Source organism: Scomber scombrus, chromosome 11 (genome assembly GCF_963691925.1).
Source record: "Scomber scombrus chromosome 11, fScoSco1.1, whole genome shotgun sequence".
NCBI classification, from domain to species: Eukaryota; Metazoa; Chordata; class Actinopteri; order Scombriformes; family Scombridae; genus Scomber; species Scomber scombrus.
In genome coordinates, this window is record NC_084980.1 from 12,684,514 (window position 1) to 12,711,006 (window position 26,493).

Here is a 26,493-nt window from a genome sequence, read left to right on the forward strand (position 1 = left end):
GTTATTAAAAATGGCACATTTATTGCTACATTACTGTTATATACACAACAGTTCTCAATATCTACTTTATATATAAAAAATAGGAAACTGGAGGCACTTCGAGGACAGAGCCTACATAGATATTGTCCCCAAACATGAGTGAAGACAGTGAGATCTGTAGCAGGTCATTTGTTGTGGAGGAAAGAAAGTGTCTGCTGACAAAGAAAATCAGGTGCATGTTTTCATACTTGGATACTGTAGACACGTCTTTCATGTAAAGAAATAAAAGTCTTTAGTGGTGATTTTCTGTATCACAACAATACCACTTTTTTCTGGCAAAAGATAACTGACAAAGAAAATAATGTTTGGGGCTTGTCCATGGGGCAAGGTAAACCAAATACTGTTACTCATCAGCTGATAAGGACATATGATACAGCTGTACATACATATCAATGCACATGCCAGTCAAGAACAAAAATATATTTAAAAAAAAAAATCAGTAAATAAAAAAGTATTAAGTAGTTTTCAGTGTCAAAGTTGTAGACCAGGTTATTAGTCAGCTTACATGTAATAACACACTGAAGCAGTAAATGAATGTAATTCTTCATCCAAATATTTTGAGACACTGTCAGATGTTACTGAAGTATATATTTGTTTATATGCCTGTATTATAAAAAGGTACAACCTATAAATCCTCAAATACAACATCATCCACCAAGTAGCAGAGAAGTATTCAGGCACTGGTGAGTAACCATTATCAAAACTCCCAAAGTCAGGAAAATGACTAAGGCCACCCTTTTTGATTCATTTTATGCTTTATATCATAATGAAACTGAATTATGTTGCAGATTGTGCAGACCGCCCCTGAATGCCCCAACCTCAAACTAATCAACAAGCTCATCAGAGAGCAAGATATCAGGGAGAGGGGAGGGGGGGTGCGCTGAAGAATTCATATTGTTTCATTATAAGAAAAACTGTGGCGAACACCAGAACAATCCAATTACAACTGGCCTGACAGGTTTATGTTGAAACAGGTTTTGTTTTTTGGAATTACAAAAAAAAAAAGGGGGCAATATCACAACATGTGATGTCACAGCCAGGCAGTTTGTCATTTCTAACATTTCCAAGCACCCGGCACAACAGAAAACACCTCACTTTGTTCCTGGAATCTAAATTGAGCGCTGTCTTACATTTAAACAATGTAAACGAAAAAAGAAAGAGCATTCCAAATGGAAACAAAACTAACTCATACAACTATCTTACAAAGTAAAAAATAAAATTTAAAAAACAATGACAAATCAATTCTACAAATAGGAAGATCCTTACAACAGGCTTTGCAATTTTTCAAAAGGGAAAAAATTCAACACAAAAACACCAAATTCTCAACAACATAATAAGTCAGTCAATGGCAATTGAGTAGCATTAACACTCAATCCTTTTCAATACTCCGTTATTTCCGTCTTCTAGCAAAATGTAATTTACCACAATGACGTTAAGTAAGCTCACTGTGGTATAACAGTGGCTGCATTATACTGAACACGTGACTGAGGCTGAGAACGAACAACTTTGACGTCTGTGTGCTCGAGTCGACAGCCTCACAGAGGGATGGTTGGGGTATCCGTGTGCAGATGTTATTCAACATCATTGTGGATCCTGCATTGGTAATGAGTGCTCGTGTTTGTGTCAGTGGCGGGTCTTCCTCCAGCAGTCTTTTCCATTCCACTTGCATGGCAGTGACAATAACAGATGTACAGGACTTAGAGACAAGACTCAGGGATCCACAGTTAAAAAGAAAAAAACTGACTGTGTTACCTTTTTAACCAAAGTAAGAAAATTATAAAATACACCCAGAATTACCAGCATATCAAAAAGAGGAGTCAGCTCTCTGATTGCCCGGTCAGTCTTTTAAATGCTGCTGGCATGGCTGGATGTCGTTCAGTCACCACTAAAGAAGATAATAATAATGGCCATTTTTTTTTATCTTACCAAACACTACACATTAGGCTTTGTTTCAGACACACGTGCTGTTCAAACCCGAGTGTCCCTCTTTGCTTGTGAAGAATGTAAGACCTCCTTTTCGGATGGGAATGCCAAATCATTATCCAATAATACAAATCCTAACTTTGCTCACATGAGCAATTGATCCGCAAGTTTTATTTGATCCAAACAAGTTTTGCTCCCAACGTGTAAAGCAACTTTTTTTTTTTAAATGTCTTACAAAAACATGATCATAAGAATGTCCTTATGTCCAATTGCCACCGACTCCAAACCAGCGTCCTCGGTTCAAAGTGATGTCATGTAAAGATTCAGAAATCTTTTGTATCAGTGTGCTTGTTACTCTTATATTCATCGTCAGGAATGTGGCCAACTCCTTTGTCAGTAATGAGGTGTGTGCTTTCCAAAAGTTGATTAACACACACTGAGATGCATGACAATGATAGATTAAGGCCACGTGTTCTGAGGGCTGTACAATCATCAGGAACTGGAAGAGAAAGGAGACAAATGAATGAATACCCCTCTACACAAAGACTTCTACACAGATGTAGCTCATAATAACCTATTAAAACATTGTATTTTGACCAAGTTAACTTAAAACATCACAAATTAAACTGAAGACTGACCTGAGAATTACATATGGCTCACAGAGTTGTGTCCATCGCCTCCTAGACCTGGGTGACCCCCACTGAGCTGCATCTGGGGGTCCACACCCGACACTTTCTCCTCCTCTCTTCTCTTGAGGCAGGCAGCCTTTGGGTTCAAATTACGCTCTTTGAAAAAAAAACAACACACATATATATATATATATTAAAAAACAACATCAAGAGTTTTCTCACTAGTGTGCTTAAAACAATTCTTTAAGACATTTAAGCAGTTCTGAACATACAAAAGAGTCAAAAAATGTGCAGGAGGTATAAGAGAAAAAGGGAAAAACGTGAGAAGAAAGTGAATAGGAGGATGAGAATTACAAGCATGTGGCAGAAAAGCAGGGATTTCCTTCCTCAAGCATTTTCCCTTTCTCCTCCTTTCTCAATTAGTACAGCAAATAGTAAAAAGAAAGAAAAGTGGATGTTACACAGTAGGTGACAACAAACTTTAAGAAGAGATTTTCTTCAGTTCTGGTGGCCTTTTTCTGCAGCTATGATAAGATATGGGTGGTGGTCTATGTGGCCTTGCTGTATCGACTGACCTACCTCGCACCTGCTTCTCCAGGCCCAGTATGACCTGGACAGCCTGTTGCAAGATGACAAGCTTGGTCTGGGCCTTGTCGCTCTGCAGATGAACCTGACACATCCTGCCCAGCTCTCTGAAGGCTTCGTTTATGTCGCGCACACGCACCCTCTCCCTAGCGTTGTTAGCTTGGCGGCGTTCACGCTCCCTCTGCTCCTTCTCCTCGGCAGTCAGGTTCTCATCGGTCACCGTGACAACGCTGCAGCCAGGAGGAGAGGGGGAGGGGGTTGGAGGGGCTGGTTAACAAACCCAAAATCACAACCCTCGCTGAACCTACGCTGACATTTCATTAAAGATGCAGTCAGACTGGTTTTATTTATATTTGCCCTCATGAGGATTATTGTGCTGTTACTGGCAAATATTTCACAGTATGATGCCAATTTAAAACTCTTAACCCAGAACAAGATCAGTGGAATTGCTCAGTGGAGTGGGGCTGTGCTGCGGGAGAGTGAGCGGATATGTCTTGAATCTATAGCATGTAGATAATGAATAGGAAGCCTTTGTAAGAATAAAACTTCTAGCCGACACTTCAAATCAAACTTGAAATGTTACAAGTTGATCAAGCTTGATGCAGATTTTCAAACCAGGATTGGATTGAGATGCAACAGTCAACCTAAGGCCTTTTTTAACCTGTCCTCAAGTCTAACCAACTTTTTTGGTTGTTGGGGTCCAGGTTGGAAGTCGAGGGGATACGGTGACTGTCCAGCAGAATGAGAGAAGTTATGAGGAGGAAGAGAGAAAGAGAGAGAGAGAGGAAGCGGACACCCTCTGCCGAGTACAGCACATAGAAAAGGCCACAGAATTAAAGCCAAGGGCATAGACTGAGAGCGTCATGTTAAATACATCAGCAGTAGATGTATTTATCTGAATGTGAGGAAGAGGAGGTCACTGTTGCCATCTGTAAAAAGGAAAATGAAAAGACGACAGGGGAGTGAATGGAAAAATGGTTTGTCTTGAAAACAGGGTGGGAAAAGTTATGGGTTAAAGACATGCAGCACAGACACTGCAACAAAGCTGAAGCTGGGTAAATAGATATGACAACAAACAGCCTGCTCAGAGAGGAAGAGAGAAAGAAAATCATAAAAGTAATTTCAAGTTTGTGAAGCTAAAATAACTTTTATAAAAACAACTCCATGGTTAAAGAAAAGCATAATGAGGCAACAGTGGAGAAAGCAAATGAGTGCACGGAAAAGATGTGTTAATCCAGTCAAAGGGTGAGACATGTAAGCATTTTCATAGTGGAAACAGAAAGGCAAATGTAAGACAAGGTAACACATGCTGCATCAGAACAAAGTCCAGTATGTGTTACCAGAGGACGAAAACCTTTAAGATAAACCGGAGAATGGGCATGTCTTAAAAAAAAACCCTCACATGGCTTCACTTCCTTCTCCCTTGTCTTCACTTTTCTAGAGTGCACTTCAAGATGTAAAATGCTTAAATTAACTGGCTTTAAGCAGGGATAATTTGTTAAGCAGCGTGAGTGGACTAACAAGATTATTCTTCACATCTAAAAGGATTTAGCAAATCAATATGAATAGCAGGACATGTCAGGATCTGAGGAAGTGAAGCCATGCAGGAGTTTTAATTTGTAAAGAGGACCTTTCCCTCCGTTTCCTTCCTCCCTGGACACCCACTAACCTCGAACTTGCTGCTCCAGGTTGAGTATAACGTTAACGGCCTGTTGCAGTACGCTCAATTTGGTCTGCGGTTTCTCATAGCTCAGATGGACCTGACACATGCGGCCCAGCTCCTTAAAAGCCTCGTTGATGTCCCGCACACGGAGCCGTTCGCGGGCGTTGTTTGCCAACCTCCGCACTTTCTCCCGCCCAGCCTTAATCTCCACTGGCAGATCCTCATCATCCTCATCATCAATATCATCCAGACTAATGAAGAGCCAACAGCAAATGAGGAGGGATGGAAACAACAGTATGGGTACAGTTCACTTTGATTTACATACTACTTAATTATGGTATGCAATAAACTTTCCTAATGACGTCGACACCTCATCACAAGGGCTTAAACTCCAGATAACTTAATGACATGAATTACTAGCGAATTGTCTCTTTTTGACCACACAGTAACGGGAACAATGGAGCCTCTTTGAACATTAACGTTAGCGTGTGTCCTACACTATTGAGACAAATTAAACTGATAAAGGATTAAAAAGTAACGACTTCATTTGAGATGCAACCTCTGAACTACGTCACCAAAACTCAAACTAAGTTACTGAGGTTGAAATGCAGATTTAGTTAAGATCCTAAAAAGGGAAAAGTATCTTCCCATTTCTCGTTGATTTTGTTAAAACTTCAAACTTTAATTTATCTCATAAACAAGATTACATCCCAACCTTTAGCTGTGTAATTGTGAGAGTACTTTTCCTTTCAAGATTATATAGTAGGTTCATAACCTCGTTATATCTGTAAGGATGTCAGCTTTATCAAAGATACTTTTTTTTAAGCTGGCATCCTTTTTTTAAATAAGCTTCATAAAAGAAACTTTTTGCTAAATGATGATGTGTCTTCAGTGTGAACTGTACTGCATTAAACATTAAAATGGGATAAGATGGTTTTACATCTTTAATCCCCATTTCCACTTTTAAAAGATAACGCTATACTCCAACTACTGATGTATCCTATTTATCAGCTAATTAATCTTATAATTAACTTGAGAAACATTGAAGACATTTGAATAATGCAAGAACTGAGATTTAACTTTGCCATTTAACTTGAACGAGGCTTTTCTAATACTTGCAAGAAAAAGTTATTAGGTGTGAGGTAATGAGATAAACTGTAATGTAAGCTAACTGTTTAAAAAAACATTTATTGTTCAAACACATGATAAAAAAGTGAGGCTCAACTGAGGGAGAAGTATTTCCGTCTGCTGGTTCAGCTTAAATCTTGGCATGTAAATAAAATGAACTTTAATTGAAATAGCTTGTGCTACATTTCCAGCAATTTGACCTTTCTGTGACTTTTAGTAATGTGACCACTAAGTATAAGTTTTGGTTCAATAAAGCCAAAGACATTTCTTCTCACAAAATAAAGATGTGTCTCAAATGATTCAATGTCTTCTTACTCAGCTTAATATGATGATATGTGGAAGATACTCCAAGAAGAAGTTTGTAACTGGTAAATCTCTCCTACCATGTAATAACTCATATTATATTATAGTTATGAGTGCACCGCAGCATTTTGAGTCTTATAACATACATGAGATAACTTGACTGTGTAAGTATAGTTTGATCAGAGCCCATAAATAAGAAATTAATGACTACACCAAATAACATCTAGACAGGTTTAAAATAACTTCCTGACACTAGAAGGGTACATGCTATGACATCTCAGACATATAAAAGATATGTTAAACAAATGGCACCTTGATCCAAGGTGGGCATTCGTGTCTTTGTTCTCATCCTCTGACTTGTCAGTAATGGAGCAGTTTTCGTCATCCTCCTTCTTCTCTCGTTTGATATCATTACCACTGGAACGATTTAGACCGCCAGGCAGGCCTGCAAAGAGAAGTCAAAAACAAAAATGGTATTGAGCTCTAATGTTAAATGATACAAACACAGAAAAAAAACAAAAAATATTACTCAATGCTCTCTTTCTAAAATGAAAAATAAATAAAAGGACGAAGGATAGAAAGTCTTACTGGTAAAACCTTCAGGCTGAGAGCCTGGCTGGACAGATGAGGAGCCGTGGTGACCATGCAAAAGTCCTCCACTAGAGGGCAGACCAGCAGAGTCTTCAAGGTGACTGGACAGCTTAAAGACAACAATTTAGCAGAGTTTCAATTATCGTGTTAAATGTTTGTAATGTTGGTAAATAAGCAAAAACCTGTGATATCAAGATATAAAAATAACTTTTGGCAGATATCTTTTCGATGCTACTATTCATTAATCTCACCAGTCCAGGCAGACGACTGGCGAGCCCAAGTGCTGCACTGCTAAAAGCCGGAGGTAACCCTAAGCCAGACGACAGCAGGCTGTGCATTTCAGCCAGTCCTGGCCCTCCTTGTCCGCTGGCGTGACGCTGAAGAACATTGATGGCTTCGTCCAGACGATCCTCCAGTTTATTAGACTGCAGAGGTGGAGGAGCAGCAACAGATGAGGAGAGAGATTCTAACCTACGTAACTTACTTGTACAATATGCCTTAAAAAGTCTTTTGAGCATCTCTCAGACAAAAAAGAAGTAACTCATGTTGACTGACTCACCAAGGATTGAATTCCACCTTGAAAGTTAGGTGAAGGTGTGGCCTGGCCAGAGGACCGAGTCCACTGGGATGCAGAGCCTTGAAAAAACAGAGACCACATGGTATATTCAGATACATTTGCCCTCATTTACTGTGTCAATAGAGTAAATAAATAAATGTATCTAAAAGTAATGCCCCACACTCAGCAGTGGATTTTTGTTGATACTCATTTATCTACATGGACTTGCCCCTCCGTTCACAGGGTATTGGCTTAGTTGGACAGATGCCTCCTGGAAATGGTCGGCTTTTAATGTCGTACTCACAGTACCAGTCATCTACAGTGTACATGACTGGTACAATTGGGGCTTCCAGCTAAATAATGTTTCTCCTTCATTATCTCACACTGTAGTATTTTGTGACTCATTTTGGTCAAATGCTATTTATGATACATGCTCAATCAAAGACTGTCCTTATTTCATGTGTTTCATTACCATCTCTTTTTCTCTCTCATCTTGTGCCAGCAGTAGTATTTGATGTAGAAAGTGTGTGATGAGCTCAATCAGGGACTAAATGTAGAGACAAATGGGGAAGTGACCTCGCCTTTTTTTGTTTTCTTTAACTGTATTTTCCCTTCCTCTCTCATAAGTTATATTTGGATGGTGTAAGTGTCTGAAAGATCACGTGAAGGTTAAGCTGTGAATGGACAACTTATACCGTGAGTTACACTTAAAGATAGGGCGGCAACTAACCATTATTTTCATTATCGATTAATCTATTGATTATCTTCTTGATAAATTGATTAGTTGTTTGATTCATAATGTGTCAGAAAATGGGGAAAAATGCATATCACAAAGCCCCAGGTGATTCTCAAATGTCATGATTTTTCCTGACCAACAGTCCACAACCCAAAGGTATTCAGTTTACTGTCATAGAAGACAAAAGAAGCTGCAATCGGAGAATTTGGGAAATGTCTTCCTATAAAAATGATTCAAAACAATTACTAACTTAAAACAGTAGCTGGATAATTTAAAAATTGGCAACTAATCAATTAATTATTGCAACTCTACATATAGATATTCACTGTCTGTGCCATTATCTCCAAAAACTTTGTACTGCTTACAGCAATAAGGAGAGATATTTCAAAATTTAAAAAAAATATTTCTAAATTAGATTACCTAAATACCGACATAGTATTGCATGCCAAACCTATCTCTACACTATGCTGGTAGAGGTCAGGCTGAACTCACTGACATGGAAAAAAAATCATATCATAATCAGGGTTGTTTAGATTTCTTGAACCAATCAGATTTAACAGGAGTGGTCCTAAACTGCGCTAATCAACCATGCTAACATAAATTGGTAATTGAGAGTATTTTACACTCAGTCCGGCTGAATGCATGATAAATGCAATACAAGCCAATAAAACAGATTGTGAACTTACACAAGCGGCAGTACAAATTGCTAAATACACAACAATCAAGAATCAATCAAGAAATATTTTACTTACACTTTTATCCCAATAGATGGAGCTACATTGTTCCTATGAATCTTGTTAGATTGAAAACAATACATTTTTAAAGATTTTTTATCATCACCTTACACAACAGGAAATGGGAAAGGTTGAACAAACAAAACAGATAGCTGACCTTGAGGCCACAGGAAAAAATGACTAGAGCGTTTCACTCACCTGACACAGCCTGAGGAGAGCCAGAGGGAGTAGATGGGGACGGAGAGTAGCCATTACTGTTAGGATCTGAAGGATAGATCTGTACATAGAGGTTTGTTTTTAATTGGATGAAATTCAACCTATGTCCTTACATTTATTACATTGCAGAATCTTTGTACTGTAAAACATTTTAAGAATAATTGCTTGTAATTATCCATTTTAGTACAACTTACAGATGCCAGGGCTTTGCCAATCTCATCACCTGAACTTCCAGGAGCTGCTCCGCGATTGGCTTGTCGAGGGCAAGAGAAAAAGCATTTCAATCAAAAAGCTGTGCTCAGTAACGATTCTGCTATGTGAAGGTACTGCAAGAGCACTTTTCACAAAGAAAAGCGCACATTTCAAAAGGGTATACCCATAATGGTGTCAGTGCCAGCAATAGGCGGTGTGTGGCTGGGGACGCCGAAGCTGCTGGACCCAGCATGGAAGCCAGCGGGATGAGCCCCATTCACCTCGCTGCCATGCAGGGGGTAATTTTGGGGAGAGAGGGGCAGCGGCTGCCGTTTCTTGGAAGCAAAAACATACAAAGATTTAAATTTACAACCAGACAGATGCCCTCAAAGACGCATTAGTCAAAAAGTGTCAAAGACCTTGTGGAAAAACAAGTCCACAGTGTGAAGGCAGAGCTCACCAGTCTGTCTTGTGGGTTGATGGCAGTGAAGGGCCCATGCTGGCTTAGATGGGGGGTGTTTCCCGGCATGGCAGAGTAACCAGGCTGAACCATCGACCCAGCAGAGCCCCACGGATCGGAGGGCGGGTGGAGGCCTTCTGTCAGAGGGGCATCCAGCAGAGGAGGGGGGAGCAAGAAGGGTGAGGGATAACCAGCCACAGGAGATGAAAAGACAATGAAGGCCACATATGAGACATGTCACATTACTATGATGACTTCATTCAACCATGATGCACCATTCAGCACCAAAGCACCACAGGATGTTCACTGGCATACGGCGAGAGCACCTACGTCCATCACAACTTCCAGAAGAATATTATGGGGAACTAATTTCACAACCATACTGACAGTAAAAGAACATCACAGAGTATTATTATCCATGTAGGTGTGTGAGACATTGAGCCATAAGCAATCTTTTCCAGTGTCTTGGTCACACTGAACTTTTCAACCCAACACAATGAACAAATGGAAGGTTTGAGGCCAACTCCTGTTTGGACTGACCTTGCATGTAGAATGGTGGTGGGTAGACGTTTCCTGTCTTAGAGGCTGGGTAGCCAGCATTGTCCCTGTTAAAATCCTCTCCTGAGGCTGATGCATAAACCTATACAAGATGCACAGAAAAGAAAATGAACTTTTCAGCTCAGTGCTTGAAATCTTCACTAGTCAAACAAACAAATCATGTTATGATTAGATAAATAATATATCTAACTTGTTGCATGCGGTGGCTACATGTTTCCTTTTTACTCATAAGAAAGTTCACTGTGCTAAACAAGGCGGGTGACCACAAATCAATTTTTCTTTCGAAATACTTCCTGGAACTCACTGAGTAAAGTTTTTATTGCACTGTACACAAAAAAGCCAACTGCATTAAATACTTGATTAAATACAGATCTTAATGTATGTGTTCCTTCCTAAGTAAGAATCTATTTTTACAATCTGGTTTTACTACTTAATTCAATAAACTGTTTGTTGCAACATTTCTGCAGACTGGAGCACTGAGCATTATGTATTGAATGTGCAGTGTCAGTCATTTTAGTCGGCTTTGTCTCCCATCTCAGAAAGGCTCTTACATATTATCATTTTAAACAGAAACATGCTGAGAGTGGTTTACAGATACATAACTCACACTCTTTCAACACAGTGAAATGTGACCACAGAATGCGAGATGCAGTTGGTTATGGTGCACGTTAAAATGGTCATAAAGAAAGAAATGCTCTGAGCGGCTGCATCCTTCTCAATCAAGACTATTCTACAAGAAAATCAAGTATCAAACTGTGCCTGAAAAACTCAAATCCAAATGGACTAAGTTTTCTTCTGTTAATTGATTAAACTGAGAGAAAAAGGAGAGGAAAGACGAGAGAGGAGAAGAGGGAACAGAGAGATGCACTCCTAATTACTGAACCATCTGCCGAATCCTGGATGGCAGCCAACTCCACTGGCAGCTGGGATAGAGGGATGGGGGAGGGAGAGAGAAAGGGGAGGGCTGTTGTTCGTGGTGGCGGGGGGAGGAGAGGAAGGCGGCGGGAGGGGATGTGGGGTTAGAGAGGAGGAGGGGGAGGGGGGAGGAGGAAGAAACAGAGAAGAGGAGGAAATAGGGTGCCCAGAGAGCGCGAGTGGGAGGGAAAAAATGAGGTGGAGTAAGAACCATCAAACCCCAGTATGAATTCCCTTCAGTGATCTAACGAGAATACTTGGCAGAGGGGAAGAAATGTGGCCGTAAAGTAAAGGGCCGACAAATACAACTCACTATAAATACATGCTGCAAATGAGCGACTGGGTGAATGTGTGGTCCCCCCCCCCCCTTTCTTTTTTTTTAACATTGGTGGTGCAGATACACAGCTGTAGGAGCGGGATGTCCTGTATTGCAGCTATTCTACTGCTCTGCAAGCCAAGGAGAGGCTTGAGATGCCAAATGGAATGTGAAAAGGGGCGTTATCTGAAAACATGGGCTCCCATGGACTGATTGCGAGGGCTGAGATACAGTTCAGGGCTGCAGGATTTCTGGATGCGAGTACTCACTGAGGAGGGCAGGCCGGGGGGCACCTTCCTGATCTTTTTTGGCTGTGATTCTGCTGGGAGGGAAACAAGAGAGTCATAGAAAGAGAAAAATAGATTAAAAACACACAGGGGTCTTAACTTTTTACAGCTCTGACTTTACAATCGTCAATACAGGAATTAATTCATGCACACCCCTCCCTTCTGAAGCAATCCATCCATCTGTTTTATGACTAGTCATTAATGCCTGATCAAAAGGTTTTCTAATTTGATGTTATTCACTGACTTTTCAAATAGAGATCTCAATGTGATTTCACTTTCTTCAACTAAGCAGAAGTGAGATACTTCTACAAACCTCAGCAGGAGAAGTAATAACACACACTGACTTAAATATATATCAGAAAAAACAAACTAAATCTGTAACAACAGATTATCTTAAGATGGTGTTAATTACTGTACTCGAAACAGGCCCTTGAAATCTTACCAATGGGATCCTGGGAGGGTCGCCTGCGAGCGTTGCTCCCCTCATAGGAGGAATAAAACTGGGAGTTGGACTTCAGACCAGACGGGGAAAGGGCATTGGGACTGGATATGTGTATGTCACTGGGCATAAAGCCCGGCTGTAGATGTTGTAAAAGAAAGTAAAAGCTAAGTTATGCAAAATAATGCAATTAAGGAGGTAAATTCAAAGTGAAAACAAAATTAAAGAGGGACACCATTTTTTTTTTAAACATGAGGAGAGAAGTGTTAATGTCTTTCTATGATTTACCTGTCCTGCAAATGAGGAGTACGGTCCTCGCTCAGCCTTCCCTGTAAGGAAAAAGGAATATATAATCAGGCCATGATCGTGAAAATTGGGCTTTTATGTCAATATAAAATCACAATCTGGCCATTCCCCTCTCTCCATTTGGGTGCCTCCCATCTGTTGTGTGAGTGTATATGATGTGTGGTATTTATGGCTCTGGACAGCAAAAACAACAACAAATTGGCCCATTATAAATGGTTGAGGGGCAATTGTGCCCAACCTCACTCCCCTCCCGTGACAGTTAAACAGAGGGGAGCTACAGGCCACCGTAATCCCGAGGGAGAGTCTTGTTTGTGCATGGGTGCCCTTTACACTTCCCCCCTCCCCCTCCCACACTGAACACACAAACTGCAACACACAAACAAACCCCTCCTCCACAACGTCCCTGATTACCCTGCTCCCTTCATCCATCGCTACCAAAGCATGAATATAGTTTGTCCTACAGTGGTGCATTAGTGTATAACCTGCTCTCTCAAACAAACAACCAATTCATTGTTTTGGTTCAGTCATGCCATCCATTGATATGGACTTGTGTATTTCAACAACCATACTCTCCATTTAAGTGAACAATGGTGGCTCAGAATTCCTCCACTTATGTTTTTCAAATGAAGACTGTGTGAAAGTTATTGTGTCAGTACTTAAACAGATAAGTTCAATTTAAACCCTCTTACCAACAATCCCTGGTCCAAATGACGGGGCAGAGGCAATACCCTCCTGCTCACTGTAAATACCTTCTTCTCCATAACCCTGGAGGGAGAGACAGCAGAGGCTTTAGGGACATAAAAATACCAAACCCACAGTCAATTCCACTTTTTTAACAAAAAGGCAACTATACAAGAAAAGAAACAGTGATGTGTGTCCATGTGAATGAATCAACACAGGCCATCCTACATGGTGTGTAGCTCACTGTGCAAAGACAATCGCACTAATATAGTTTGATGTGTGATGCACCATTTTTTTAACCTTTAAGAGTAAATTCAAACAGTGGATAGACAATGACTCCAGTCTGAGCCTGGTTTTGAAACTGCGGGTGTGGTGCCAGGCCATGTGTGAACAGAGACTGCTGTACAAAAAAACACTTCATCATCCAGTCTCATACATTAGACGTGTTTGTGAAACTGGTATAAATTACATGATGACCCAAACCTAGGCAATTACTTAGTGATGTACTAAAGCCCGACATCATGATCTACATGTCCGGCTTCAATGTAATGAGTGAAGATTAGTCATACCCTTCCCTGGCTGAAAGATGGACTGTTCTGCTCTCCTGGCCCCCAGGAACTGGACCCACTCCTCTCATCTATACCTGGAAGACAAAGAACTGGATTAGGCCTATTAACCACTAAATGGCAGACACACTTTGAACAGGGATTCTCATCTTTGCTTTGTGAAACTAAGTGTAACTTCTGAGCATGAAGTTGACCTGCTTTGATACAGGTTGTTCAGGCAGCTGAAAGTAACCTCCATTGAAGAGCTTCACTTCACAGCTCACACTGACAGCATAGTGACAGCGCTGTCACATAGCGTGGATATGAGCTGTAGGAAGTTTGAATAATTAACACCCAGTATGAGGCTCCCAGAATCATCCTCGACATTCTTCATTCTCCCACTCGGCTCCTTTACATTTTCCCATGGCAACAGTCATTCATAGCCCATCTATTCTCTCACATTTGGCCCACACCTTTGCTTTAACAGTCGCATGGTCTCAGTCTTACATAGCTGACACATGTTATCCCTGGCTGGAGCACACCAGCTTTCAGAGAGGTGACTGTGTTTGAAAGGAGTGATTTTAAAGATTGGTGAAGCAGAAATTTCTGCCCGTCCCCTTTCTCTCAATCTCCTCTAGTACTGCAACACAGCATCTCTGGGGGAAAGCTGAAGCTTAATTGCGTACTGATTTGCATAATTGTGCATATTAATGAAGCTAAGCTCAATGAATATTCATATTTTTGTTTTGTTGTCTAATTAAAAAGCGGAGAGGGGAGAGGGGAGGGGGCTAGAGGCGGGCTCGAATCATGACAGGATCAGCAGTAGAACAGAATGATGGGTCCACAGTGCTGAGAGCTGCTAGATTGCCGTGACAACTGTGATCTATAAGCACGACACCAGCGGAATAAGAGATGAAGGAGACAATGTCTTGTCCCCTCTCTATGGCTGACTGTCACTCTCCACGTCAATCAAAGACGATAGAAAAAGCATGAACCACTAGTTTGCCGTTTAGGTCGTCAAAACCCACGCTCGCAACGAGAAAAATGTTCCAATTCAGTGTCGTTGGGATGCCGATTACAAGAAGCTTTTTAGACTGACCAGAGAGAGAAAAAGCTCATTATAATCTGCACAAACTATTACATACCCATCTATCATCTCATTAAAGGCCCACTATGTAAGATTAGGGAGGACCTATAAGCAGGAATGGAATATAACTCTTATAATTCATCAGTGTATAGTCATCTGAAAATAAGAATGTTTTCGTTAACTTTAAATGAGACCTTCATATATTTATAGTGGGCGGGTCTTCTTCCACAGAGGCCAACATGTTGCACCGCCATGTTTCTACAGTAGCCCAGAATGGACAAAGCTAACACTAGCTCTAGAGAGGGCGCTTTTTGCGGCCATCGTAGATTCTCCTACACGCCTGAAAGGGGTGAGGGGTAGTCAGTTGCAAGCAAACTGCAGTCTCACTGCTAGATGTTACTAAATTCCACGCACTGGTCATTTAAGTACCAAACTGAATTAAATGAGTTGCAGCTTCAAATAAAATTAAAACGGTTATTTTTGGGGTGACTGTAATAAGGCGGCCACGTTTCATTATTGTTGTTGTGTAATCTGAACCATGTAGCGTATCAGAACTGTCTGAAAAATATTCAAAGCTAATTAGCTAGATGTGAACATGTGGTATTTTTCTCCTCTTTAGGAGGACTGAGGATTGTGAGGCAGCAGAAAAAGAGGTGTGAACTGTCACCATCTAGTCCACAACAGAAGGGTGTATTATAGTACAACAAAAATAAACTAGCTCTGTAAACCTTCTTGTATATGAATAGCTTTCTCCATGCTGGTGATGTAGTTAATGTGGTTAACAGGTGATACTTGTGAAATCAGTGGGTAGTGTGAAGGAAATAATGAGACAATTCATGCAAGTTCAAACCAGAAAGAAAGCTATTATGAAAAAAATGTTTAAGCTACATGAGAGAGTGGACAAATGACAGACTAACAGGCGTTAAAGAATAATGTAAATTAACCCACATATTCTTTCTAATTAACTGATTGAATGATAAGCAGATGAAGTAAAAAATATGAAACAACTCTTCAATTTACTGTACATTTTTGCTGCTTTTCAGAACTGTTGCTGTCAATCCTGCACATCATTAATTAAGTCAAATCAAAGATTACATAGGAGTTTCTGTTTTTCAGGCCTGTCAGTGTATTTTAAGAACATACAGAAGTGCTTTGTTTGCCACTGTAGAAGTCACAAGCGTGGTTGTGGTGATTTCCAGGTTAAAATATTACTGGGCATCTATTAAAACTAAATTTGGTTGGCAGGTTTTAGTTTTTAGGTGGATCTCTTGGACTTTTTTTTGTGCAAAAGCCAAACACAAGCTTTTAAAACATGTAATACTTTACATATACTGAGATGCCACCACAGTTCAGCTATGCTCCAGTTTCAACAGGACGTCTTTGAAACCACAAGTTTAGTACCTTTTAAGAAAGCTGTGATGACTTTCACAGACAAACCAGGCAGTTGTTGGACAGACATTAGCTGCTGCTCAGGTGCCGTCAGTGAGCGGAGGAGAGGACACTTTCAGATGAGCAAATTAAACAAGTAACTCACTGTAAAGTATTCATATATCATATACGTCAAAATGACACAGTTTATTGATTCTGGTCACTCTGTGTATTCTAACAACATGCTGCAGTTGATAGACAGATATGCTTGCCTGATTTTTTCCTGTAAAACTGCACCATGTAACACCCGCTACACGTTCCTATGCTTGAGGCTCATCTGTGTGATCCTTCGGGACGTCGTCTCAAGGCACCAGATTCATACTCTGTAAGTTTCCATACCTCTCCTCGTCTATACATTTGCTGTTCAGGTGGTTGCCTCTGTAATGTTCTCCTTATGAGAGATTGTTGCATATAGTAATGTACTGGAAACAGAAGTTTGATGATCAGGTGACATAGATTTAATTAGCTTCATCGTATTTTACGGTTTCTTTTTTGGTGTTAGGATAAAAATGTGACAATAATCTCCAATTCTGCAACTACGGCAAAACAATGCTTAAAAAGAGTCTTAAAACAGACCACAGGATGGGACTTTTTTTGTTAGAGCTGTGATTGGATTTCCTTTTCTTTACTATTTCAAGACCAGCTGGGTCTCCTTGATTGTGACTAATTTTCTTCTTACATGTCTTCAGTGTCATTCACACATTGCATTTGTTTTTTTAGTATGTGCCTTTGACCTGGTTTGAAATAACATATCACACTGAGTCAATTGCAGTCGATCTTGTTTTCAGGTTGGAATTACATTACATGGAGGTAAAGATAAAAATCACACTTTCAAATACAATTAATCCCATAATTTTTAATGAAAAAACTACATATGATTCTGTCTATGTCTACTGACAGATTTTCATTAGGGTTACGAGAAGTGCCAAGACCATGAGATAAACATGAGTCGTTCACTACTCAGACTAGCAGGATGGAAAAAGAGAAACGGAGAAAAGGGTGAGTAACATCAGACAAATTCTCTACCCCAATGCATTTCTCCCAGCATGCAACGCCCCTTTAAGCATGGCTAGTCTATAATTACACAGGAAGAGATACTGGAAACAGACAGTGAGCCTGAGTCATAGGCTTCATGAGCAAAACTCCCGACACATACATGGACCGAACTTGCAGACATGTCTTAGTTTTTACAGGAATATTGCCCCCGGCACCTATAACTGAGTGTGTCGTTCTGTCTACACACCTTCTTCCTTCCCTCGGCAAAGTGAGTCACGCAGACACAAAGCATGAGGTCAGATCAAATCTCCAGAGAGTGAACACTGTTAATGAAATACTGAACAATGTACAATAACACAGGCCAAGCTGTTTTAACCTGTGAGTCACCGGAGACTTAGACACAACACGGTGTGCCCATTAACATACACAGTTCATCTTATATTTCCACGTCTTTGTTCTGACACTGTGTTAAATTATAGACACTCAAAATGTGCCAGAAACTGAACATATAAGCAGTACATTTACTTGTGACTTTAACATCTTTAAGTCTCTGTTTCACATACACATCTGTGTTTGAAAAATGGAACATTTCATGCAAATTTGGATCACCTCCCTTCTGCATTTCAGCCCGTTACCAATGTTTAAAAATACATTTCAGGATTCTCGGTTTCCAGTGACCAAAAAATGAAAGTGCACTGGAAATTACTTTAACCGACTAGTCAGAGGGATCTGACAAAATGTACCGAGCACATGAGACCAGAGCAGAGATATAATCCTCACTGAAGGCTCTAAGAGGGAGGTTCCCTATAGCCACACATGTTAAATTGCCACATACCCCAAAACCCTAACCATACTGGGAAAAAAAGGCATCTTACTGACTCTATAAAGAAAACACGTGGCAGCTGCTCCACAAAGAGCAGGAATACAGTTTGACCAAGTCTGTGCTGCTGCCTCATGATACTAATGTGGCAGAACAATTAGAATAACTACCAACTAAACTACAAGACAGACGTGACTTGTTCACAAAGGTGCAATTTCCTCCAAAATCATTCTCAATGCTGCCGGTATCCAGCAGTACTGATCTGACCTTTCTGTCTGAAATACTGTTATCTGTTTTCTTCCAGAGACTGAAATAAGAGGATCCATTCACAAAAGACATGTAGTTTTAGGGCTACATGCCTTCAGGGCTGCAACTAACAATTACTTTCATTATCAATTAATCTATTGATTATTTTCTTGATTTCATTCAATGTTGTAAAATAGTGAAAAATGTCAATCACTGTTTCCCAAAGAGGACGATGGTGATGTCCTGTTTTATTTTGACCAACAGTCCACAACACAAAGATAATCAGTTTACTGTCGTACAAAACTAAAGAAACAAGAAATTGATGTTTAAGAGGCTGGAACCAAAAGATTTTAACTTTTCCCCCCAAAAACGTCTCAAAACACCTAAATCAATTATTACTTTTGTAGTTTATATTTCTGATTGTTCATAGACTCAATAAAACTCGTTATGTACAGAGTTTTAGAGGCGTTTGTTGCCTGGCCGAGCTGTTTCACCTGCCTTCAGTCTTTACGGTAAGCTAAGCTGATCATCTACTGGCTCTCGCTTCATACTTAACAGATGTGAGATTGGCATCGAGCTTCTCATTTAAATCTAAAAAAAACCTCAAACATATTTTGTAAAATATTGATCTATTTCCTTTAAAGTGATACTGCACCCAAAATACTAAGAGTGTCTCACACTGACCCTCTGATGGATTCTGATGAGATTTTACAAGGAGAGGAAGAAAGAGAAACTTCTCAGAGCGCTCCTGTTTCCTTATCCACTTATCCACTGTCCATCTATGTGCTCAGTACATTCCACATAATCACTGTTTCACCACAGTATGGATAAATCCTGAGCAACACAGAGAGAGTGCAGGTGGAGAAGCCGAGAAGTGTTTTATGATGCTGCTCTAAAAGACGATGTGAACTTTTTTCCCTGCTGTGAAAACAGTCACAGCAGGAATCCAAGTGACATGAATTCAAGCTGACCACAGTGTTTGTTCTTTGTGAAGAAGCTACATGCAACATTTTTACCACCAACTTTCAACTCTAAAAAGGTTGAGTGTGTGATACTCAAAGGACAGATTTTGGGTGGAGTCTAATTTTAAAGTCTGGAGACAATGGTGTGAGCAGCCGTTGGATTGATGACATCTATGTGTGTCTTTTGTAAGCATGCACCTTGCCGTCACAAAAGAAAATGCAAGTGGCCCTCGAGTGAATAGAAGAAATAGAACCCCCTATACCCCGCCCAGCCACCGCTTGCTTTGTCTTTCATCTTAGCTTCAATATCCTGTTTCATTTCTATTGCCAGCCCAAAGACCTACTGCACTTTTAAAGATACGAGGGTGACAGAGAAGGGTTCATGTAGGGCAAGTGCATCTGCCATAGCAGAAATAGAGCCGAAGCTTTCCACTTATTGTGCATGATAGCAACACAGAGAGGAAGCGCCCAGAAATGCCAAAGTGAAAGGAAACAATCTGATCTTGAGTCTCCCTGCGGCTGTCTGTTTATAGTAAGCTGCATGTGTGTCTTAAAATTGACTGCGAGGGCTGGGCTGGTGAAGTTGATGACGAGGATGGATAATGGCTCCGGGTGAAAATGAGTTATGCGGAGAGGAAGAGTGGGGTGCGAGATTGCAGGACGAGGGAATACACTTTTTCACAGAGTAAGCAGAGAGAGTAAGCATCAACCCCCACCCCTCTGCCTTTGTGCTGAGTGATTGAATGGCAACAGCTGAGAAGGTGAGGGAGGGGACACCTGCAAGGCAAGGACGAGGACGAGTAGAGGAGATGACGCTTAATCTGTATAACATAAAACAATGTGGATGTCTTTCTTGAAAATCTGTATTTAATCTGTGACCAAGAAAGCAATTCATTAGAGTGGAGGGCAAGAACATTTCCTTTTCTATCACTGTTCAAAGCACCACTACTAAGTGAGCATGGAGTAGTGACACCATGGTGCTTTACTGTCAGTAAACAGAGCATTACAAAGCAATAAAAGCCTATTTCACAGCAGCTTCAGGTGAGAGAATGAATGCAAACCCTTTATTTCACTGTAATGGGATTTTATTGGTGTTTTGTTTTTTAAATAAAGACAATCACAAGAATAAGGTTTTTTTTTTAATCACAAGGGCATTGCAGGCAGAAAAAGTCCCTCAAAGAAATTAAGAAATAATAAAAAACAGAAGAAAAGTAATTGCTACAAGTCAGTAAAGCCAAAGGGACGACGGCAGTAAAAAAGTAAAAAGGGTTTTGTCTTACCTGAAAAGCGACTGCTGGCGAGAGTAGTCGGCTGATTCTTGCCGTTTGAAACTGGAGGCTCAAACATCTGAAATGAAAAAAAGAACTGTGAACAAACTGCTGCAAGTCAATGTGAAACTCTGAAAAGATGATGGAGGGGATAATTTAAACTATCCTGTTCTTTAGTCTACATTGATTAGCCAACAGCTACACTGAACATGAAGCAATCCAGCTTTTACTTAGTACTTAAACTAAAGCAACACAACAAGCTTTAAAATAAAATAAAAAAAACACTACAATCCTTCAAACCCTGACTAATACCTGGATGCCATCATATTCATCAAATTTCAACCTATCTGACAACTTCATTCAGGATTTCTTATCAGAGTTAAAATGTTGTCATTCTCTGAGAATACACTTAATTGTCTGAGATGCAAACTCAACAATCAAAATCAAGCTTCAGAGATATCTTACCGCGCTAAAATCCAGCAAGTCGCTGAGCTCCTTGTCGTTTCCCACTGTAGCCATTCTCTGCTGCTGTTCACTTGGCCCTTTCAGTCTCAGCAAGCGGCTACAGACAGAGGTGAGGAGAACATAAGTATATTTTGCCCATTTGTAAAGCTGGTTGACTATTCTGACCAGCAAATGCACAAATTAGAGCTATAAATCAAATATCACTGTTTTTCAATACCACAACTGCAATAATATGACAATATTTTGGAAATGACTGAGTGCTTTCTGAAATATCTAATCAAAACCGAGATAGGGTTATGTGTTACCTAAGAAAAATATCATGACTTATATGACGATTATGAAAACCAAACAGTTACACATTTAGTGTTTGTTTCACTCAGCTGGTTCAGTCAACTACAGGTTCATGAAATGTCATCACTTAACAATAACGCAGCTTCTAAAAAATTTAAATTATCTTTTTAATTTCAAAAGTTGGGTCTTGTTTCCATTGCTTTGTTCATCAGCCTGTTGGTTATGACCACATTTGTGTCACTGGCTTAACTGATGAGACCGAAACAAAAAGACTAAATAACACCTCCACATATTACTTTGCAAAAAAAAACATGTGACAACCACAGAAGCAATTACACCCCGCACTTTTAAACAAGTCCAGTTCAACATCATCTAAACCACTAACCAATATGCCCAGCAGTAAGATTATTAAGCTTTACTTATACACCACTTTTTTTAAAAACACACAGCATTATTTGCATGTTGCAGAACTGATACGTGATTTAAACTTCAGCTACTGTGTTTAGACAAGCAGGCACAAAATGCAATGTGCAACTGCACATTACAGGTGTCCTACTTTCCACTTACAAATAAGAAGTTTAGATAATATAGTTAAACTGGATACTTGCTATAATCAGTGTAAGTGATCATGTTGTTGCCTCTCTTTTGTACCTTTACCCCCACAATAAAGCTGGGACATAAAATGTTATAATAATTAATGGGAATGATGATGTTATGAAAATGAGAAATAATTCAAATTCCCTTTCAGACCAAGAAATATCACGACAAACACAATCCCTGACAATATCTACACTTGCATCAAAATGTCAATATAATATTGATATCTTCCATCTCTACACAATAGATGATGATGATTCAAAATCATTAATGTGGCTCAACGTGACCGTGAGAAAGGATAAGAGAACGACGTGACCGCCAACATACAAAACTACCAAACCACTCAGTCGACTTTACTTTGACTTTTCAAGATGCACATCCTTCAGCCTGACACCATGTAATGAAAAATCAGCCATTTGCTTAGAGTTTCCCTGATAGCCCTGATCTAACTTGGGTGACCGTGGTTCAGCCGCGGGTCACACTGTGCTCGTTAAGGTGCAGACATACGGCATCTGTTGATGGATGTGAAGTCAATGGATCCCATTCATTTTCTATGGAGAGCAGGGATCCGGCCGCACAGTGCATGATGGATACGGCACGGTGTGTAAACAGACTGATCGTATCTGAATTTGCATAATCACAACTCAACCTCAACTTCATGCAAATAGGTCCGTCTGGCATTACGCACCCGGCGCACCAAACTCCGATCAAACTGTCAAACTAGGCCACGCTCATCAAATATAAAAACATATATTCCTTTTCTTTTTCTCACCTCAAATGCTTTAAGAAACATATTTTAGTTTGTGACCTGGCCGCCATCTTGAAAAGGGACGAGCCAAAACCAAGCACCGCCCAACTCACAGGGCGTCACCCACCAGCCGGAGCATGTGGTGGTCCAGTGAGTACAGATGTGCTGTAGGCTCGCTGGAGTCTGTGTGTCAGCACTGTTAGTCGGGCCCTGGGCTCAGGTTGCTTCCTCTACCTCAAAAAACAACCGGCCCTCAATGCTCTATACACTGGAAGTTTCAGAGTAATAAAATGCAATAGAATAGCATCATTCAATTACTTTCATTATTGATTATTTTCTCAATTAACCATTCCTAGCCCATTCAATGTTAAAACAAATATGTTAAAATGCCATTTACAATTTCTCAAAGCCCAGTCTTTCAATTCACTGGTTTTATCTGCAACAGGCCAAAAACTAAATGTACTGTCATAATACATTTAAACACATATAAAGTAGAAAAGCAGCAAATCCCCACATTTGAATGGCTGAAACTTGAGAACATTTGACATTCTTGCTTGAAAAATGACTGAAACAATTAACCAATTATCAGAAATGTTGCCCATTAATTTCCTTATAATCAACTAATCAATTATTCATTGCAGCTCAAACTAGCACTGTAGTGAATACCAGCTGAGAGAAATCATGATGTGAGTTTCTTGTCAGTCAGAGGTGTTGATTAAACTTTTTGAGCAAGCAAGCAAAATATACAATTAAAATGTCTTGTAGGTTGTGTACTAAAGCTGATACATACCGCTAGTAGATGTTTAACTTCATATGAATATCATGAATAGCCACTCTGAATTGGTGGTGTTAACAAAGCATAATTATATAGTCTTAAAAAAATAAATTTGAAAACTCCTCTGGCACAGGAAAACCTTAGTACAGTCTCAACAAAAGCTGATCATTACGAACTACTCCAAAATGTGTCCAGGATATTGGATGTGTTATACATGTTACTGCTCTTTTCACCTATTGTTTGGTTTTGTTGCACAGCAGCTAGTTCAGTGAAGAAAGGAAATGCATCAAAAGCCAAAATAACAAAAACTGAAACAAGCACCTCAGAGTATGACTGCTAATTCTCTTGAAGTCTAAAATAATACAGTAGAAACAACCAGGTAAAACAAATTAGTTTCACTTACTGTAAAGCTATTCTTAGCAATTATAAAAATATTATTCATCACATTATTTTTGTTCCACTTTTTGCCAAAAATACCCATATATTGAAATATCATTACTTTTTTGACACTCAAGTAAAACTAAGACAAAGAAACATGATACCGCACAAAACAATAAAAAAAAAGGCAAAGGAATCAACCACTAAACCCAAAAGCAATCCAAACAGTGGTACAACGGGGTAATAATAACACAAATTGAGTAACGACTAATGAGCAATGTCTCAAGAAGCCTGAATATTTTGACCCTAGCTAATCTAGCGATTTCTATCCCTCATTGAGCTGAGGTCAAAATGGGGGATTAAGTGTTTAGCCCCTCCTAACAAATGGAAGTTGCATACGCTTGTCTTGAGCACCCCCACATTTGGCCTGCCCATATGGAGAAAAGTTTAAAGCAAGGCATAGCCTTACAACATCTCATGCCCTTCTTAAAACCAGGTCTGTCTGTTATCACCAAGCTTGCTTTTTGATAATGGCTCATGTGAAAAGGTTAAAATCCTGCGGGACGTTTAAAAGGACCTAAAAAAAAACCTGTTGCCTGCCCCTCAACGTCGAGACACCCCACTGATGAACACAAAGACCCGGGCCACCAAAGTTTCAGCTGAGTGGTCAAAACATGACGAATATACAGATAGAAAAGTCATTTTTTTCGGTTTTACTAAGCTGGTAGTAGACGAGTTTATATTGTGTAGGATACAGAAATAAAAGGCTTTAGCTGCGTTTTAACGCTTGTTAATGTTGTTGAGAAATGTGGAGGAGGGTGGAGGGGGGTAAAAAAATATATATACCCCCAGTAATACTTTTAACAAGAAAGTGCAAAAATGCCATGGTTTAATTGTATTTAAGGTTAAAGTGAGCATGCTACGTTAATGAAAACGTGGAGAACAGGTGGAAGACGTCGCTAATTTAGCCGCTAATCGTTAATATTATAAAGCAATCATCGACGTCTGTGCGCGTTTACGTTTTTCGGCTAACGTTAAACCTTCACACTACTACTACAGACAGCACAATCCCGAGGGGGAGCTAAGTCAGTCTGGTAATATGCTAATGTGCTATAACGTTAGAGCCCATTGAAGTGAACAAAGAAGTCTTTTCCACCATACATGAGCTCCAAATACTCCGTAATAACACCCGCAAGCTCGCTCAGGCCGAAGGGACGAAGATCCAAGACCCCGCTTTTCCCGGCGGTGGCTCAACGCAACTTGAACGATGCGCTTAAAAACTTGACTATTACTCCGGTTACAACGTGACACACAACTTCTCTTTGACATGCACATGCTTTTTATGAGTGTGTATTTATCCAAACGTTTACCTGGATTGAATAATGTAGCATCCAACACAGAGAAATGAACGACTGGAGTAGAGAGAAAAACAAAGTTAGGGATAGGATCCTTCCCCCCGTGGTCCGGTCTGTGGGCTTGATGAAGATGAGGAAAGACAATATGAACCTCTCCTGCGCCCGCCTCGTCTCGTTGTCGTCCTCGTCACGAAACCGAAAACACGTCTCTAACACGGACCATAACTCTCGTGTAACTCCGTTTCCTTAATGTTGGTGAAATTGTAACAATTTCATTTTCCAAGTAGACATTTTAACAGCCTCCACATTGTCGGACGGTTCCAATGAAGTATCACTCCGCTGCACACAGCCTACGGGTGGACATGGACGCCGAAACATCAGCGGTGTCCAATTTCAACTAAAACTAACTAACCAAACGAAGCAGGTTTCGACGGCTTCTGTGCTGATGCGGGGTTTTTCTTAAATTATGCAAAATGTCACTGCTTTGTGTCTGCGAGCCGGAGGTAAAATGATCGGAGTACAAAATTGCAGGGATCTATGTTTAGCTGCGGAGGAGGACAACGGAAAGCCCACAGACTAGCCCAGCAGAAGATGGAATGATAATATCTGAGGGAGGACCAATGGGATACGACGAACATTTGATTGACAAGTGAGACATCCAAGTATGTTTCAACATCAACCTTTAGGGCAGCCTCAGTTTGCCTACGGGTTACCCGCATTATAATTCTGTCCTCAAACAGTGCCTGGACAACAAAAAATGTTATGTGTGTGTCAGTGAGAGATTTAAGTTAATTTTCCTCACTTAGTTATTGATTTTAACTGGCTATGTTTCTTAAATTCATGGCAAAGTCGCCAGATTTCGAGTGACCTTGCTATTAAAACATTCTTTAAAATAATATACTACTAGGCTATAGTCATTAAAGTTGCCCTATATGTATAATAATATTTTTAATATTGAATTTAGTTAGGTATTTACAAATGCATTATTGTTAAAAAAATTTTGTGTAGTCTGGTGATTTGGGCAAAAGAAACCAACAACAAAAGAACACCTACAGTATAGTTAGAAAATGCTCTGGCACATCAAATGCAACATACATATGAGTGCATTTATGTGGAAGGGAGAAAAAAAGTGACATTAGTAATACAGCAACTTCCTTTAAACATTTGTTGTTGTTGTTCAACAACATCCAAACTTGAACCATAAGACTCTAAGTGTAAAGCATGAGACAGCACAAAAAATGGCCAGCCTGCTGTTTCTCATGAGTCGTACCTCAG

At 40.0% G+C, this 26,493-nt stretch overlaps 1 protein-coding gene across 3 annotated transcripts; it reads right to left on the reverse strand.

Annotated features, from left to right (window-relative positions):
- Positions 1-9: 9 nt before the first annotated feature.
- On the reverse strand, positions 10-25,544 carry LOC133990375 (transcription factor E2-alpha-like). Of its 3 annotated transcripts, none has more exons than XM_062428666.1 (20): positions 25,234-25,544; positions 21,075-21,171; positions 20,622-20,688; positions 13,827-13,900; positions 13,266-13,341; positions 12,559-12,599; positions 12,274-12,409; positions 11,814-11,866; positions 10,296-10,395; positions 9,756-9,892; positions 9,480-9,630; positions 9,298-9,356; positions 9,086-9,164; positions 7,421-7,497; positions 7,113-7,286; positions 6,859-6,970; positions 6,583-6,715; positions 3,171-3,406; positions 2,601-2,747; positions 10-2,461 (listed from the first exon to the last, which is right to left on the reverse strand). In XM_062428666.1, exons 2-19 carry the CDS (start codon positions 21,126-21,128, stop codon positions 2,608-2,610), a joined length of 1,899 nt encoding a protein of 632 aa, XP_062284650.1. In that variant the 5' UTR covers positions 21,129-21,171; positions 25,234-25,544; the 3' UTR covers positions 10-2,461; positions 2,601-2,607. The 3 variants fall into 3 exon arrangements, with proteins under 3 accessions (XP_062284650.1, XP_062284649.1, XP_062284648.1); XM_062428665.1 differs by lacking the exon at positions 3,171-3,406 and adding an exon at positions 4,846-5,090 and having other exon boundaries at positions 11,814-11,863; positions 25,234-25,540; XM_062428664.1 differs by lacking the exon at positions 3,171-3,406 and adding an exon at positions 4,846-5,090 and having other exon boundaries at positions 25,234-25,540.
- Between the last annotated feature and the right edge of the window lie 949 nt (positions 25,545-26,493).

Coding starts and splice junctions, on each gene's coding strand:
- LOC133990375 (XM_062428664.1), bottom strand. CDS start 21,128: ATGGCTACAGTGGGAAACGACAAGGAGCTCAGCGACTTGCTGGATTTT. Junction 9,357..9,479: donor TGGCACTGACACCATTATGG/GTATACCCTTTT, acceptor GCCCTCGACAAG/CCAATCGCGGAGCAGCTCCT. Junction 2,748..4,845: donor CCTGGAGCAGCAAGTTCGAG/GTTAGTGGGTGT, acceptor TTTTTTTCAAAG/AGCGTAATTTGAACCCAAAG.